We start from the raw sequence: 18,442 nt of genomic DNA on the forward strand, positions 1-18,442 counted from the left end.
TTCGAGTGATCGAATCCATGCAACCCGGACACCGCAAACCAATTAAGGTGCTAAGTGGAGAACAGACTAATGCTCTGCGGGATGAGATGATATCTTTCGTGGATGAAAACATGGGAATTGCGGTACTTCCAAGTACGGCTTTTCTCAGAGAAATCAATCACGAGGGGATCGAGTCTCTGGCGGTACGGTGTGGGGGAAACCCCGTCATAAGACAATAGACTTAGTTTATGTCGAAAAACATAAAGATTGGTCAAATCAACCTGCAGCATGCCAAAGCTCCCTCCTACCTGTTGGCAGCGAGAATGACAAAGCTGCAGGATTTCCCCTATATCTTTCTGGTGCAAGAACCGTGGGTTCGATTTAACAGAATCTGTGGCATTGGATCAGTAAAGGGGGCTGGGATCTTCTACGACGAAAGATCCATAAGACCGAGAGCTTGCGTCCTGATGTCAAGACGGTTAGAGGCAACTATGCTGAGACAATATTGTTCCCAGGACTTAGCTACGGTCATCATACAATACCAAATAAATGGCGAGAGGAAAAACATCATAGTTGCCTCCGCTTATTTACCCTATGATTCTTTGTGTCCTCCACCGACGCAAGAACTTAGGGATCTGGTGGCGTATGCAGAATCAAGTGGTCTCAAACTCTTAATAGGTTGCGATGCGAATGCTCAACATATTTGTTGGGGCAGTAGCAAATGCAATCCAAGAGGAGAGAAGCTATTTGATTTCATCACTTCAGCTGGTCTTATGACCGCAAACGTAGGGTGCGCCCCTACGTTCGTGGGACCGAGAAGAAGCGAAGTAATTGACCTAACAATCTGTACCCCAAAATTGTTAGAGTTGATTACACACTGGCGAGTGCTAGACGAGGTCTCACTGTCAGATCACCGATATCTAGAATTCAATCTGACTATTGCGGGCGAACAGTCTGCAGTACAAAGACGGAACCCTAGGAAAACGGATTGGGCAAAGTTCAATGAACTTCTTGGCAATAAAGTACAGTTCCCTAGGCGACTAAGGACTCCTTTGGTGCTGGAAGATGAATTGAAAACTCTGAACTGCACACTTTTAGAGTGCTATGAAGAGGCTTGTCCTATTTCCCGAGGCCAAAGCGGAAAAACGGTTCCTTGGTGGAACCGAGAACTGCAAAAACTCAGGAAATCAACCAGGCGACTTCTAAATCGTGCTTGCAAAAGTAACAAGGACGAAGACTGGTTAAATTTCAGGAACTCACAACGTGAATATAAGAAGCTCGTGAGGTGCTCGAAACGAGACTCCTTTAGAGCGTACTGTGAGGAACTGGAAGGCGAAAGGGAGACTTCAAGGCTGTACAGAGTCCTCAAAAAGGATGAGTCGGCCAAGTTGGATTCTCTTAGAAAACCCGACGGTACTTTCACAAACTCCAGACTGGATTCAGTACAGAGCCTCCTGGAAGTACACCACCCGGGAGAACGGGTGAGAGAAGTGGTAGGGGGAGAGTTGACGGTTCTTGCAATCCCTTCAACACGCAAGCGTTGCAAGGGGAACTGGAACACGGCGAAAGCGGTTGTTACCCATGAAAAGGTGAGAGCTGCCATACTGTCCTTTGAACATTTCAAAGCACCTGGTATGGATGGCATCTATCCGGCAATGCTAAAGGAGGGTATGGAGCATTTAGAGCGACCTCTAAGAAATATTTTTCGAGGATGTCTTGCTCTGGGCTACGTGCCTTCTTCTTGGCAACAGGTTAAGGTAGTTTTCATACCGAAACCTGAGAAAGATGACTATTCTAATCCAAAGAACTTCAAACAGATCAGCTTGACTTCATTCTTGCTGAAAGGTTTGGAGAGACTGGTGGAGCGTCACATTCGTGGAAACGCACTTAGGTCGCACCCACTTAGTGAAAACCAACATGCTTACCAACGTGGAAAGTCCTGTGAGTCTGCTCTTCATTCTTTGGTCACAAAGATAGAGGATGCAACTTTGAATGGTGAGTACGCGATGGGGGTGTTCGTGGACATTGAAGGGTCTTTTGACTGTGCGCCTTTTCAAAAACTTTGTGATGCCGCCAGAGCGCATGGTGTTGATGATGCTTTAATTAAGTGGATCCATGCTATGCTAACGCAAAGATTGTTGTGCGCTGAGGTAGGGGTCGATCGCTACCTGACTACAGAAGCGACGAAGGGCTGCCCCCAAGGAGGTGTGCTTTCGCCGCTTCTGTGGAGTATGCTGATCGACTCACTGCTATGCGAACTGCAAAATTTGCCAATACACGCTCAAGCTTATGCTGATGACGTGGCTGTACTTGCTGTTGATCGGGATCTTGGTACGGTGTGTAGGAATATACAGCGTGCCGTTGATTTGATAGACAGCTGGGGCCTTAGACATGGTTTGTCAGTTAATCCAAATAAAACCACAATGGTTTTATTCACAAAAAGGAGAAAACTGGATGGACTTTGTCCCCTTAGATGAGGGGTACTACCCTTCAACTCTCCGAAGAAGTGAAATATCTGGGGGTCACTCTAGATAAAAAACTTCTTTGGAACAAACATGTAGAGGTAAAGATGAAACGAGTTCTGGCAGCTTATGGGCTGTGCAGACGGACCTTTGCCTCGACATGGGGACTCAGGCCTCATGTGGTAATGTGGATATACGTTGCCATCATTAGGCCGATGTTCGTATATGCATCCGTAGTGTGGTGGGTTAAGGTGAGACAAAAAGGTTTTCACCGTAAACTAGACGCACTGCAAAGAACTGTTTGTCTGGGTATCACTGGTGCCATGAGCACGACATTCGGCGCAGCTCTGAATGCACTACTCAATTTGCAGCCCCTGGATATATTTATTCAAAGCACTGCAATGACAGCAGCTCATAGGCTAATTCGATTAGATCTATGGGAAAACAACGGATGTGGGGGGCACAGAGCATTGGAAAAGTTACTGGGAGGACTAAATCCAGTTCTTACAATGCCTTCCGATTCTCGTGTCCCCATACATCTGTTTGGTAGAAGATATGTAGTTACCCTGAAGCGTAGAGAGGACTGGGAAGACCCAGAGGAATGCGTGGCGGGATATACGGAAGTCTTCTACACCGATGGCTTAAAAACACACGGTGTTTGTGTGAATGCATTGAATACTTTTCTGTAACATTGCCTTATTGTACCGAATGACATTGTAAACTCCTTTGTTGAACATCAAAAATGGCAGAACATTTTCAACTAGTAAACATGTAATTTCATTTCATTTCAACTTGTCAATTTCAATTTTATTTTTACACTTTCATAGGTTTTTTTTATTGCTCCGAATTTTATAATTTTCTTTCTCTGATTAAGTCCTTTTCCACAGGTAGACCAAAATGAATGTTATTCTCCCCGAGTACATGTGCTTCTGGTATGGCGAATTTCCAACAAATTTGGAGACAACAATTCGAAACGCAGAAAAACACACCTTCGATGGCATTGTTACCCCCATTGCAAACCCCTTATTTTCCCGAGAGTTTGATAACGAGAAAATATCCGAGGATCATAAAGTTTTCACCCGGCCTGCAATGCTCGTGAGCCAATCAAGATGGAATGTTAACATTATTCCAAAAATTACAGATGCATTGGACTGCGATTCCAGTGACGATGCTGTTCGAAAATATAGTAAAAAGGTGTTGGAGCAAGAGCTGAAGTATGCACAGCATGTTCGTCCTTACAGGAGCATTTTAGTGAAGTTGAAAAGTGGAAACGTTCTTCACTTGGCCCGAATTATAAGCAGAGTTATAAATTGTAAGAGGAGAAATGGTATTTTCGGAATGGATCATCAGCAATCTCATGGAGTCCCTCCTTGAATTAATCTGAATGTCGATGATGATCTATTCCTCAAATGACCCCCAAGATTGCTTTTAATCCCTGACCATTCACAGCCTCCAATATCATAGTTGAAGTACCATTGGTCGACCCAGCTACCTTAAAGCAAAAATGGATGGGTGACGGCGGTGGGGATACAGGAAGGATGTGTGGCAGTGATACATGGACATGGTGGAATAACTTCAGAATGGCGTGCGATCCTTCCATCCATCTAAGTGTTGCGCTGGAAATCAATGCAACCCCTCAAGAATTCCCATCATGGAGTAATCTACGAAGGTGGTTGGGTGAACCTGTTCGATCGTTGATCACGCCTTCATATTTGTATATGAAAAACGATCTCAGCTACTACGTACTTTCCGATGATTATCGAATAGTTTTCGAACTGCTGAAGAAGCACAGTCTGAATTTCATGATAAAAGCGGCTTATATCGATGATTTGGATATCCGAAAATTCCCAGAAGTCGTGAAATTTTTAACAATCACCCATCGGGTTGACACTTTGAGGACGGCGTAAGTTCTTGACATTTTTTCCATTTTGCCTATCTATATTTAAGAAAAAAATCTACCCATTGGTTGGTGTGTCTAAAGGACCTCACAGGTTGATTTAATTTACCCAATTTCAATAAATAATTATTATGATATTTGAATGAACACAAAGTGCACGTACGGCCGACCATAGCGGCCCTTCAACCGCCTTCGGACGAGGTGGGCGACTTAAGGCACGAGATAGCCGCCTTAACAGCCAGTGTGGCCGAAATGCAGGCGGCGCTGGACGCTCAGCGTTCGGGCCCCAGATCACGAGCTCGCTCGCGGTCTGCTACTCGAAAAGGGCGTTCGGGTAGCAGGTCGTAAGGACAGCCTACGGACAAAGGCATTTGCTGGTACCATCTTAGATTCGGTGATAAAGCGACCAGATGTACGGTCCCGTGTAAATTCGCGCTTACCGCAAAAAACTAGGTCCGCGGGGGGTCCTGGCCACGGCCACCCAGAATGCAGGGCCACGTCGCCTAACTATTTTCGACCCCCTCAACAGGCGCAACTACCTCGTGGATGCTGGTGCGGAGGTTTCGTTTCTTCTTTCTTCTTCTTCTTCTTTCTTCGTTCCCCCCCTTCAACACCTATGGATATAGGCAAGTGGACGTGAGTCTTGGCTTGGGTAGGACGTTTTCGTGGCGTTTCATCCTGGCGGATGTCAGCTTCCCCATACTAGGCGCAGACTTCTTGTGTCACTGTGGATTGCTGGTGGACTTGCAAAACAAGTCTCTTATAGAGTCCACGACCAACCTTAATTCGTCGGGCCAAATGGCATCTTACCCAGACAATAATCTTTCCGTTCTATTAGAAGACATTACCGACTCTCGTGTTTGGGCACTTCTCCAAAAGTTCAGCCAGATTACTACCGATTGTAGTCTCTCAAAACCAGTGAAGCACAATGTGCACCACCACATTAACACTACTGGTTCCCCGATTTTCTCGAAGGTGCGTCCTCTACCACCCCAGAAACTGGCTATTGTGCGAAAAGAATTTGAACAACTTGTTCAACAGGGTATCTGCAGGCCCTCAAACAGCTGTTGGTCTTCCCCACTACATATGGTCCCTAAGCCAAACGGCGAATGGCGCCCCTGTGGGGATTACAAGAGGCTAAACGCACAGACTGTTCCTGATCGATATCCAATTCCACTCATCCACGACTTTGCGCATCACCTCGCGAATTGCCGTATGTTTTCGACCTTGAACTTAGGCTTATCATCAAATCCCTGTAGCTCCAGAAGACATTCCAAAGATTCGAGTTCACCCGGATAACTTTCGGATTGTGTAATGCGGCACAAACCTTTCAAAGGGTCATCCACTCGGTCCTGCGAAACCTTGACTTCTGTTTCGTATATTTGAATGATGTCTTGGTCGCCTGTTCCACTGAGTCTGAGCACTTAGCCCATTTCGGGTGCATTTTTCAACGTCTCCTTGAAGCCGGCTTAGTCCTAAACGTTGAAAAATGCAAATTCTTTGAAAAACAGGTGAGATTCCTTGGCTACTCCATTTCCCCTGAAGGAATACAGCCCGTCCCAGACAAGGTGCAAGCGATTACAAGCTTCCCACGTCCAAAGACAGTGAAGGAGTTGAGGAGGTTCTTGGGCATGCTAAGCGTCTACTGTCGTTTCCTGCCCAAGGGCGCCCAACACCAGTCCGTTTTGAATGCGTATTTGTCTGGCCCCAAAGCTAAGGACACATGCGAGATGGTGTGGTCTGAAGAGGCTATTCGCACGTTTGACAATTCCGTCAACAACTGGCCGACGCTACATCCTTGGCATTTCCTCTACAAGATGCACCCCTAGCCATTTTTGTTGATGCTTCTAACATCGCGGTAGGTGCTGCTCTTCATCAAAAGGTGAATCAAGTCTGGCATTCGTTGGGCTTCTTCTCTAAGCAGTTGAATCCCGCTCAACGGAACTACTGTACCTACGATCGCGAACTGCTCACCAGGTACTTGAGCATCAAATACTTCCGCTTCTCCCTAGAAGGTAGGCCGTTCACAGTGTTCACGGACCATAAGCCTCTCACATATGCTTTGAAACAAAAGCCCGACATAGCGTCCTTTCGTCAGCTTCGGCACCTGAGCTTTATAAGCCAGTTTACGTGAGACATGCAGCACGTGTCCGGCAAGGACAACATAGTTGCTGACGCTTTGTCTCGTCTCTCCGAGGTTAACATCCCCTCCTCCAAGGCGCAGGAGGATGACACAGCACTTCAGAGCCTCAAATCCAACCCCAAATACAAATTTCAGGAGTTGCCAATCTTCGGCTCGAACCTCTCTCTCTGCTGCGAAGACTCGGAAAAGGGACCTCGGCCATACATTCCGGCCACCTTTCGCAAAGAAGTGTTCCACGCAGTTCACGACTTAGCGTATCCAGACATTAGGACAACAAATCGGCCAGTCATCGAGAAATTCTTCTGGCCCTCCATGAACAAGGATGTCAACTCCTGGGCCAGAGAGTGCATCGCATGCCAGAAGCGTAAAGTCTCCAGGCATGTAAGGAAAGAAGTGGGCTCGTTGCCCCGCACTACCAAGCGGTTCCACACCTTACACCTCGACATAGTAGGAGCTTTGCGAGACTCGCACGGTTACAAGTATTGCCTCACAATCATTGACAAGTTTACACGGTGGCCTGAGGCAATACCTCTGAAAGACATTATGGCGCAATCTTGTGCCGAAGCTCTCTGTCGAGAGTGGATACCTCGCTTTGGCGTCCCTGCAGTGGTCATCACTGACCAGGGAATGCAATTTGAGTCCACCCTTTTCTCGGAGTTAGGCAAACTCCTGGGTTTTAAACGCCAGCGGACTACTGCATACCACCCGCAATCCAATGGGATGCTAGAACGTTGGCACCGAACGCTGAAAGCCGCCATTATGGCACACGACGATCCGTCCGGGACTCAAGTCGTGCCTCTCGTCCTACTCGGCCTACGTACAACCCGCCGAGAGGAATTTGCTGTCAGCCCCGCAGAGCTGGTATACGGGGAGAACCCAAGACTCTCAAGTGATCCGGTCTTCGACAAGAGATCGGGTCTCACCGAGTCGGGGTTGGTGTGTCTGCTGAGGGACAATCTCCGACGCATCAAAGCCACACTCGTTCATACCTGCCTATCCGCCCAAGGAGCTGGACACGTGCACGCACGTCCTGGTCAGGACGGATACCGTCCGGAAGCCGCCGCAGCCTCCATATGAAGGCTCGTACCGCGTTCTCGAGCGGGGAGAACATTTCTTCCAGCTCGAGATCGGCGGACGCAAAAAGGCGGTCTCCCTGTCCAGGCTGAAACCCGTGTGCGTCCCTTAGCAACGCCGCGTTCGCATCGCAGACTGATGGGGAGCGCATTTCCGGGTTCGGTCGCTGAAACTCCCTAGGTTTCATCTGGGGGCGGAGTGATGTGGCGCAGCAGGACTCGCGGCATTCGAAATTCATTTTGAATGTTGTGAATACGAGCAAGTAGATGGCGCACCGGCACTCTCCACGCATTTTAGAACTCGCCACAGGAGTGGAAAGCCGGCGGTGAAAAAGTTCCAGCTGTCGTGCGATGTGCACGTAGTTTTGTTAGCTTTTTGTATTTTAAATTTAATATATTGTTCTTATAACATTTTACAAATTTTCTCAGTTAACTAATTAACACTTAGAAGTTATCTTATTCAAAATCAGCAATAAATAAAGGAGACAAAACACTGTATTCACCGTTGTAGTGCTAGTGTAGAAATAAACTCATATTTCGCTGGCAACAAACATCTACGTTTGTTCTAGTGGACAAAACAAACAGATGAGGATATTTTGAGTAGGATTATATGAACCCATACTGTAGTCAATAACACGACATTTGTGCATCCTACCAAAATCCGAATCCTAGTCAACAGGCTAAAAAGATAATACATTAGGTGTGTGACACCCCTGCCGAACCATACGTCATCAGATGTGCAGCGAGTTTCACGTCGCGCACGCAAGCAAATGTTGTTGCCGCGTGTCGTCTTCTAGCTCGAGCATTTCCTATTTTCGTTTCATCAGTCGTCCTGAGCGGATGCCCCGCTTACATTCTTATAGCCCGAGCTGGGCAATGTCCAAAAATCTCACACACAGATATTTACAATAAATTGTACTTTCTAGAAAACGTTTACTTTTTCTTCTTCTCTTGTGAGCACGCGCATGGGGCTCATGGGGGACCTCGGGCGTAGTGAAACTTCATTCGCAAATGTCAAAGGGCATTTCTACAGGTGAACCCTCCTTCAGGTAGTATGTTTCCACTCTGGAAGATGTGGGAGGTTCTTTGGTTCTCTTCATTGTAAAATTTAAATATTGGATCTTTACTAAAGATCTCCGTGTATAGGTATTTTCATAGATGACAATGGCTGCTTATTAATTACCGGTGACTTCATGTTGAGTTTACATAGTTTCAGGCTTTCGGCTGTTTCAATCCGCCGTCCATCCTGTGGTATCAATTTGCTATACCTCACTACATATATCACAGCCCTAGTCCCGTCTTCTGTCTCAGATCCACTGGATATGGCTACTAAGATTATTATATTTCGATGGTTCAAGACTTCCATAATTATCGTGGTCTCCACTTTTAAGTGACGTAAGGTTCCATTTGTGACCACTTAGATGATTCTGCTCAGCAGGCACATACAAGCCACCCAATTGAAACTGATATGTTGCCAACCTAGCTCGTCCGTTTAGCACCAAGTTTATGGGGGGCAATTGCACCAGCCCCTCCAGGGCAGGAGAGGGTTTCTTGGCAGCTTACCTCAATCATTTTTGGCCACCATATGCTAGTACTCTACAGGTATGCAGCTTTAAAAGCCTTATCGGTTCTGCTAATCAGCCGATATGGACTCAAATACGACCCTTGGATTGGTTTCTTCGAACGATCATTACGGATGAAGACGTGGCTTATTGTCGCGTTGAATCTGCAACTAATAGGCATGGCAAACGCTTCGTCTAGCAAACTCAAGATAGCGACATTGTTTGCGGATTTATTTCACAATTTGCGTGAGTGTATTTAAAATGACAATTAGAGTCCCATTGGACTCCGAAAGTTCGCACCGCCTCTAATATTTGGTCCTTGGACTTTGAACGCATATATCGGTGACTCTGTCCATGGGATGGTTACGTTATTATTATTATTTTCTTAAGGGAAAGTCGCACCGCGTCCTTGAAGAACTATTGTGCCCCTTTTGCTGGTTATAGTGTACCTGTTGATCATAGTATCTCAAGCAGCCCTGTAACCGATAGGAACTTTAGTATGTTCCCCACTTCCAGATGTTTCAGTTTTGAATCTGGTATTAAGTGTTCTCCCAGATGTATCGACCTACTTTGCACAAGTGCCGGACACTGTCCCAGGACGTGCATAGAGGTTTCGCTCTCCTCCTCACAAAACCTGCAGGCAGTGTCCGTAGTTATCCCTAGCTTCCCTAGGTGATAGTTCAGCCGACAATGACCAGTGAGAATTCCCACTATGATTCGAAGGTTCTTTTTGGTGAGGTTTAAGCAATCCTTTGTACGCATGGGTTCGTATCCCCCAATAAGCACCCTGGACTGCTCCATCCCTGGTAGCCCCGCCCAGTATAGTTCCCTCAACCGTTCCTCTTCGTTTCTTAGATTGATAGCCATGAAACCGTTTCCGATTCCACAGAAGGGTTCAGGCCCGTGTAAAGGCATCCCTGCTCCCTTCTTGGCTAGTTCATCCGCTGCCTCATTGCCTTCCAACCCAGCATGGCCTGGAACCCAAAGTATCCAGACCTTGTTATACGAGCCGAGTGTATTCAGTCTCTCAAGGCCCGGGGTTCGAACCTTTATTGAAAATTGGAACTATGCCGCATACATCTCAAAGGAGGAAAGTAGAGACATTCAAAAACAGGCGCCATGCAGACATTCAAAAACAAGCGTCAATTACGCAGTATCGGAGTAGTAAGAAAGTGGAAATTTTCGAAAGACTCTGGCCTGAACCAATCAGAGTGTAGATTTTCTACCCACTAAATCCACACCCGACTCCTTACCCTACCCCGTGGAACAACCATAAGGTATTACACCACGGGGCGGAGTGAGCTCACTTGAGCTATTTCTCTACTCCTCTATGCGCGACAATCGTAACCGCGCCTTCCTCACCTCTTCCGTTTTTTGCAATTTGTTTTGAATTGATGCGACCATGGAGTTGATCGCAGCCCAATCCCCATGCGATATTAGCATTTTCCTCACTACATTTTCCAGTATCAGTACTTCACCTAAAGTTTCCTCTAAGTTTCTCCTCTCGTCCCTGAATCTCGGACAGTGGAAGAATATGTGCTGTGGGTCATCGGGGACTCCCTGGTAAATTGGGCAATTGGGCGAATTGTCTAATTGAACCTGAAGAGGTACTGGCGATATCCCCATGCCCCGTCAGAAACTGAGAGGGATTATAATTAATGGTCCCAGGTTTGGCATTATTCTCTGATTCACCTGGAGGATTACCAGCCTTAGGCAGCAGTAACAGGTTTTGCTGTTTCCATGTTGTAAGGAATACACCCTCGGACATGCACGCTTCGAACAATTCACCAAATATATCCGGTCTGGATTTTACGGCGAACTTAAGGGGACTCTTTTTGGTTTACCATCCAGGTTCGGAGTTTTGTTATCACCTATTCTGCTGCAGATCTCCAATAGCTCGACCGTGCTCACTGCAGGAATTGCCGTCACATTCGGAGACTGCTGAAATGTATAGTGCCTCTCTCTTACTGGAGAAATAACCCCTGGATAATTTCCAATAAGAGAGTAGGGCACGTGATCTCTGGGGATGACCGTCCTCTCAACTGTCCCATCTTCTTTTTCTTCAGCCTTTGTCCCGTTCACAAGCGGGGTCGGCTCGTCGTGATCGGCTTCGCCATTTGGCTCTATCGAATGCCTGATCTGGGTGCAATCTCGAGGCTTTCAAATCCCAATCCAGCGTATCAAGCCACCGTTGTTTAGGTCTGCCTTTTGGTCGTTTACCATCGACTTCGATGTTCAGACCAATCTTTGCAAGTGAATTCTCGTTTGCACGAATTGCGTGACCATACCATCGAAGACGCCTCTCTCGCAACTTTTCCAAGATCGGTGCAACCCCATAACGATCGCGGATATCCTCATTTCGGATGTGATCTAAACGTGTGGCGCCACTAGTCCAACGTAGCATCTTCGTTTCCATTACCGCAAGACGCCGTTCATTGTCTTTTATGGTCGGCCAACACTCAGAACCATAGAGAGCGACTGGACGGACGACATTGCGGTAAATTTTAGATTTGAGACATTCGTTGATACATCGATCACAAAGGACACCAGTTGTGGAACGCCACTTCATCCAGGTTGCGTTAATGCGTGAAGCAATTTCATAACGCAGCTTTCCATTGGCTGATAGCGTTGACCCGAGGTATTTAAATCGCTCAGTTCTGGGCAGATCACTGCCGCTGACAGTGATTGTGCCTGTTTCATGGGGATCGGTCGTCAAAAATTCAGTTTTGTTTAAATTCAATCTGAGACCGTGTTGCATCCGTTTTCGACCAGAGCTCCATAAAACAATCCATTTTGCTTCGCCGCATGGGAAGCTTGAGGTTTTTGCGTAAGCATGCTCTTTTTGTCCCTAATCACTCCTTCCTACCTCCCTCTAAATCGTTCGTCTGGCTCGGTGGTAGGCTGATCGAAGGCTGGCAAATTCACTATTCCACCACTAGTTGGGTCTTCTACTAGGGAATGACCACTTCCTAGGCATGGATGCGTCACATGCCTTGCCGATGCATTTTGTGACATGGGGAGCTATCTCCGTTGGTTTGCCTGCCTTAGTAGGTTGGCCCAGCCACACTTCCAAGAAGGTTCCCCTGTGTCGTAACGTTACAACAAGCCGCCGGTCTTCCACTATGCCCTGGTTGGAAAATCCACAGCAAAGTTTCTCCTGAAGTTCAGTTCGCGTGTCCATAGCCCGGGGGAATGACCAAATTTCCCGAGGTACTTCGTCTAGGATGTTACAGTGATCATAGAGCTTCGCTGTCCATCATCCAGACTCATGTAGTTTGACGGCACTGCACGCTCCAACGTATTTAATGTGGAAGTCTAGTGGAAGGAGATGCAGGAGTATATTGAGAGCATCTGCCGGGCATGACTGCAAAGCCCCAGTAGCACCTGCACACGTGGTTCTTTGAATCCTATTAAGCTTCGTTCTATTGTACTTTTTGGTCAAAGCCTGCTGCCATACAATAGAGCAGCACGTCAGGATTGAACGCATCGTAGCGGTAAACATCAACAGAACCTACCTCGGCCGGAGACAACAGTTCTAAGTTCAATCTCCAATTTAGTTTTGGATCCAGAATTACACCCAGATGCTTTACATTGGAGAAAAAACCAATCTATGTCCAATCAACCGTGGTAGGTGGAACTCAGATGCCCTCGTCTTGGTGGGAAATAGCATCAGTTCCGTTTTAGTTGGGGTATGCCGAGTCCGCATCTTGCGGTCACAGGCACACGATTCCGCAACACTCCTTCCATGATGTCACCAGGTTGCCGGCATACGCCACTATCGTCACCTCGCTGCTGTGGTAAAATTTTGTTTATCACTATTAACCAGAGCACCGGAGAGGTGGCGCCATCCTGGGGCGTGGCTCTGTTCAGGTACCCTTGGCTTGGTGGTAAATGGGATCAGTTCTGTTTTGGTTGTGTTTAAACCCAGTCCGCATCTTGCCTGCAGACACATTCTTTGCAACGCTCCTTCCCTGATGATAAACGGAAACATCCCTGACACTAATATCACCAAGTTGTCGGCATACGCCCCGCTGCTATCCAATATTCGTAAAATTTTGTTCATCACTATTAACCAGAGCACTCGAGAGAGGGCACCACCCTGGGACGTGTCTCTGTTCACAGCTCTAGTCAAGTGATTGGCTCCCAGTTCCGACTGGATTATTCTGGTACTTAACATGGATATAATCCAATGCATAAGATTCCCCTCCAATCCAATACTGGTCAAGGCTTCCTTGGTCGCGTTGGTACTAACGTTGTTGAATGCTCTCTCCATATTCAAGAAGGCAGCTGCTTGTACTGCACTGACCGCTCAACCGTGCCAATTACCTCCTGAAGAGCAGTTTCTCTGGATTTGCCTTTAAGGTAGGCCTGCTGGAACTTAGAGAGAAGCGTTGTCTCCATAATGGCCCTTAAGTTGATCTCTAGAACGCACTCTAGGGTTTTCAACACGAAAAAGGTGGGGCTGATTGATCGGATGTCCTTCGCGGGCTCATGGATGCACCTGCCCACTTTCAGTATGAAAACCACTTGTGCCTGTCTCCACGACTGTGGTATGTACCCTAAAGGGATACAGTTCCTGTAGCATGATTGGCATTATGCCATCCGGCCAGAGATTTATACGCGGAGAAGCTGTTTAGAGTCCAGCCGATCTTATCCTGGGTAATTACCGATTTGATAGTCTCGCACGGCTGGGGTGGCCGCAAATCCTTCAACCAAGGCTCTGACTCTTAGTCCTCCTCGCTGTCGGGAAAGCGCGTCTGAACCAGCAGTTCCAAGGTTTTACCAGAAGATTCCGTCCAGGAGCCTTTTTAAAGAAGGATAGCCTGAAGCTTTGCGTTGGCCTCAGGTCATTCAGATTGGAAGTACCCATCTCTCCTTGGCTTGGAACTAATTGCTCTGGGGATCGACTAGACTTTTTCCACCGATTTATCAGCCAGATCCCATTAAAGAAAGCATCGATGCAGGTACAACACATAGGCGTTCCTATTAACAGAATGTGTGCTTTTCAGGAACTACGATGAATTGGTGAGAGCCTGTCAACCCATCAGAGATGAAATTTCAAATGCAATCTACTCTAAAATGGAAGATGATCCCGTCAAGTACCGATCCTATCAAAATGCAATTTCTTTTGCGATGCTTTCGAAACCCCAGGACTCCAGGGTACCTACTATTTCTTCGAAATTGAAAAGTTGAAGATAAAGATCCGTGTTTTGTAACATAGGTTGCTATTCTAATAGTAGGAGCAGGACGAGGAGCTTTAGTAAGAGCAGTCATCAATGCCAAGCGTCTAACCGCAAGGCAATGTAAACTCTACCTTGTTGAAAGGAACGAAAACGCTGTATTTCACCTGCGGGCTCTTAAAAAGGAATTATGGCCTGATCTTGGTAATATGAATAAAAACACAGAAACTTCAATCATGAAAATTATAGCGCAAAACTCAATATTTTTCAGACATCGACATAGTCCTCGGAGACATCCGTGATTACATGCCACCGGAGCAGATAGACCTGATTGTCTCCGATCTTTTAGGAGCTTTCGGAGACGATTGCCTTTATCCTGAATGCATATACCCAACTCAGAAATATGCAAAACCGAATGCTATTTACATTCCTAGCAAAATTACGTCGTATCTGAATCCTGTCATGACGACATTGCACCATTACAAAGCAGCCAAACAAGGTTGGTCAATATACGTTGGAAGTCCTTACGAGGTGTACAACATTGCTGAACCGGAACCTGTTTTTGAGTTCAGTTTTCCTAGTCCAGCAGTTGACTCTGTGGAATATGAACAACACAAACGTCTACTATTCAAAGCAGAGCAAAATTGCGTGTTGCACGGATTTATTGGTTATTTTGAATGCATCCTGTGGGAAGGCGAAATGATTAGTATCTTGCCGAAAACATTTACAACTGGATTGATGTCCTGGAGTCCATATTACTTTCCAATAGATGTAAGTAGTGTGGAAATTGTCATTATCTGTTATCCTTGTCTGCAAATAAAGGTGGACTTGAATTCCCCTACTGCCGCTAATACTATCGCTGTTTCAATCTTACAGATACCACAGTATGTTAAGTCCTCAGATACTATAGAACTTAATTTCTGGAGATGCGCTACTGACACGAAAATGTGGTATGAATGGATTATAAATCGTCCGATTCTTTGCACAATTCAAAATTTCCAAGGACTTTGGTGGTCTGCCGATAAAAGGTGAAGTAGAATGGAAATAGGATTGAAGTAATGAAATGTAACGAATTGGAAATATCTTTTTATTAAGCCTGAATTAGTATGTGAGGTTTTTATTATCTGTAAATTGCTCTATGTCTGTTAGTGTTTTATATTCCAATAAAATAATCTCCCTATAAATCAACGTTCGTTTATGTGAGACTCCTACTCATTAAAACCACTTGCTCCTCCTTCCATTCTCGCTGCGAGACTGATCTAACGGCGAAGCTATAAATGTCAAAATTTGAACGAAGGTAAACTAGATATCTGTCAAAATAAAATTTCGCCCATAACACTGTGTGTGTGTTTTTGATTTGTCCCACGTTGTCCCGGCAGGCTAACGATGTATGACACCAGATGCCACCTACAATGACTCCGTGACACGGTTGGCTAGACTGTTGTCTATGTTGCCAGCATGACTACAAAAATATATGCGCTACTGGGCCTTATATCGCTTTGTAAATTTTCATTATGTTAAAGTGATTAAGTAACCGTAAAGAGGTAGGCTTTTACTTAGGCTTTATTTAAGTGCTAAAGTTTTATTTCTGCTTGTTCAAGAAAGATGATAATTTATTGTAGGTGTTTATTTAGGTCCTCTGCAAGCAGGTGCTCTACAGAGTTGATGGATCTATCCCAGTTAAAATTATTTCTGATTTGGATATACTTAGTACATTTAAAGAAGATGTGATCTAAGGTTTCCTGCACGTTGCATGTATTGCAACTGTCATTTCTTATGATTTTCATCTTTTTGAGCCATGGTTTATTATAGGAGTGACCTGACATGATTCTGTTGGCAGTTTTTATCCGCGACACCTTTTGTTTGGATAGGTCTTTCGGAGGTTTTATAGGTACATGGGGGAAAATTTTTGCAAAGAATTTCCCTTTGGAGCGATTGTCATTTTGATAGCTTGAGTCCCACTCCTCTGCTATTTGGTTGGCCACCAGAAGGTTTAAATCAATGGGTGCTAGGTGACAGTTCATCAGCGTGGCGCTGTTCTGGCCTTCGGTAGCTGTCAGATGTGCACTTTCATTTAATTTGATGCCACTCCTTGCCGGGCACCACATTATGACTACTTCTTCGCCGTTTATGCATTTCATGTTGTTGTGGATTTCATTGACCATGTAGTGAGTGGTAGACTCTTTGCCCAGGATCCGGCACACGTGTAGGGAGTCCATAATTATGACCACTTTCTTATGACCTTTTTCCAACGTACCAAACTGCTTGGAGTTCTGCTGACAACGTTGTGATTTGGTTATGCTTGTGTTGCCCCACCGTTTCAGCATGATCATTGACCACTGCAATGCTTACATCGCCTCCTTTGACAGAGGCATCTGTGGCATATATTTCAAAGTTGCATATGGAGGCATTGATCTCGTTTGCTAAAGCAGTTTTTGGAATGTTTCTGCCTGTTGCCTGAGTTATAATTACTTGTAGGGTATGTGGAGAGCTTGATTTTCTGTTAGCCCTCAGGAGGTCAAAAAGGCGAGAGAAACATTTGTAAGTTGCAGAGAGGCCATTTTTAGCGTCTGCACTCTTTTGGACATTCCGAAAGACATGAGGTCGACTTGCATGAAGCCTTAATAGCTCCTTAGTTGCTAAAATCGTTATTCTGAGATGGGGCGGCGGTTCATTTGCCAGAGCAAAGGTGGACAGGTGAGGAGCAGTTTTGGTAAGCCCTAGGCATCTTTTTAGGATTGTGGCCGCTATTGAGGTGATTTTGTTATTTAGGTAATTGGGTGCTATTACAGATGTGGCAGCGGCGTAATCTAGGATGGGTCGTATTAGCACTCTGAACAATTTGATACTATTTTCAGGAGGAAGGCCCCAAGAATGCCCAGTAGAGAAATTGATGACTCTAGCAGCTTTTTTAGCCTTAGCGATGGTGTCAATTTTTTGATTGTTTAGTATTAAAGATGAGTTAATTGTCTTGCCTAGGAAGGTTATTTTTTTGACTTGCTGATTGCCAAGGTTCAAGGGGTGTAGTGCACTGCTGTTTCTTTTAAGGGTAATGAATTTTGATTTGTCCGGATTTATATGAAGATTTAGGTTTTTGCATTCGTCAATGAGGGCTACTGCTTGGGCTTTAATGGAGACTTCAGTTTCCGAAATTGTTTTGCCAGTGGCTAATATGAAAAAATCGTCAGCAAATTGGTAGATTTCTATGTTGGGGGCGACTGGTTTATGAAGTGAGGCCATGTAAATGTTGAATAGTGTGGGGCTCAAGACACATCCTTGGGGTATACCATTGCTAATTTCCACCTTCGCATCACCCAGGATTAATTTCCTGTTAGCCAGGAACCTTGAGATCCAGATGATGATTTCGGCTGGTATTTTATGGAAGAGCATTTTAGATTCAAGGGTTTTTAGATCTACGCTTTCATATGCTTTGGATACATCAAGAACTACTGCTTGCGCCTGAAGTTTGTTTGCTTTGGCTATGGAGATTGACAGAAGGATGTCGTTTAGACATGTCACAGTGGATAATCCGCTCTGATAGGCATGGCTGTTGGGAGGGAGAATTTTGTGCTCTGGAATTAAATGGTTTAGTTTTTTTTTTTAATAGTGTGTTGAGGATTTGGGCAAAAACATTAATCAGGGATATGGGCTGAAGTTTTTAAAGTCTGACAGGTCTTTGTTTATTTTGGGTATGGAAACTATCTTAATAACAGACCACTCCTGTGGAGGATTTAGATTTAGCCAAGTTTCATTAATGAAGGTTAACAGAGCAGATTTGGCCGACGTGCTTAGCCACTGGATGTACGTGTACGTAATTTGGTCGTTATCCGGTGCAGAGTTCTTTTTCCGTTTGTTGAAGACCAGAACTAATTCCTCAGGAGTAAAATTTTCTTGCAACGATGGTGACAGTAAGTGGGATGTAAAATTATTTGGAGTTGGGTTGTTGTAGCTTGAGCTTAAAAAGTCTAAGTATTTCTGGTCATTTCAGAGTCCCAACTCCGGTTGTTGGTTTCTTCCTCTTGACAATTTTTAAAATTTTTTAGGCTTTTCCAGAATACCTTAGTGTCTTTTTCAACATTCAGTTCTTCCCAAATCTCGTCCCAGGCTTTTTTCTTAGCCGCCTTCAACGCTTGTAACCATTTCTTG

General features: G+C 45.4%; 1 protein-coding gene across 1 annotated transcript; it reads left to right on the top strand.

Moving 5' to 3' along the window:
• The first annotated feature begins 3,241 nt into the window (after positions 1-3,241).
• Positions 3,242-15,437, top strand: LOC119661233 (protein arginine N-methyltransferase 5-like). The gene is made up of 6 exons (XM_038070462.1): positions 3,242-3,753; positions 3,891-4,344; positions 14,126-14,276; positions 14,338-14,500; positions 14,568-15,067; positions 15,173-15,437. The coding sequence occupies exons 1-6, from the start codon at positions 3,339-3,341 to the stop codon at positions 15,326-15,328; spliced, it is 1,839 nt and encodes a 612-aa protein (XP_037926390.1). The 5' UTR covers positions 3,242-3,338; the 3' UTR covers positions 15,329-15,437.
• The last annotated feature ends 3,005 nt before the right edge of the window (positions 15,438-18,442 follow it).

This window comes from Hermetia illucens, chromosome 1, assembly GCF_905115235.1.
Source record: "Hermetia illucens chromosome 1, iHerIll2.2.curated.20191125, whole genome shotgun sequence".
NCBI lineage: Eukaryota > Metazoa > Arthropoda > Insecta > Diptera > Stratiomyidae > Hermetia > Hermetia illucens.

Coding starts and splice junctions, on each gene's coding strand:
- LOC119661233 (XM_038070462.1), top strand. CDS start 3,339: ATGAATGTTATTCTCCCCGAGTACATGTGCTTCTGGTATGGCGAATTT. Junction 14,277..14,337: donor CGAAACCCCAGGACTCCAGG/GTACCTACTATT, acceptor TTTGTAACATAG/GTTGCTATTCTAATAGTAGG. Junction 14,501..14,567: donor GGAATTATGGCCTGATCTTG/GTAATATGAATA, acceptor AATATTTTTCAG/ACATCGACATAGTCCTCGGA.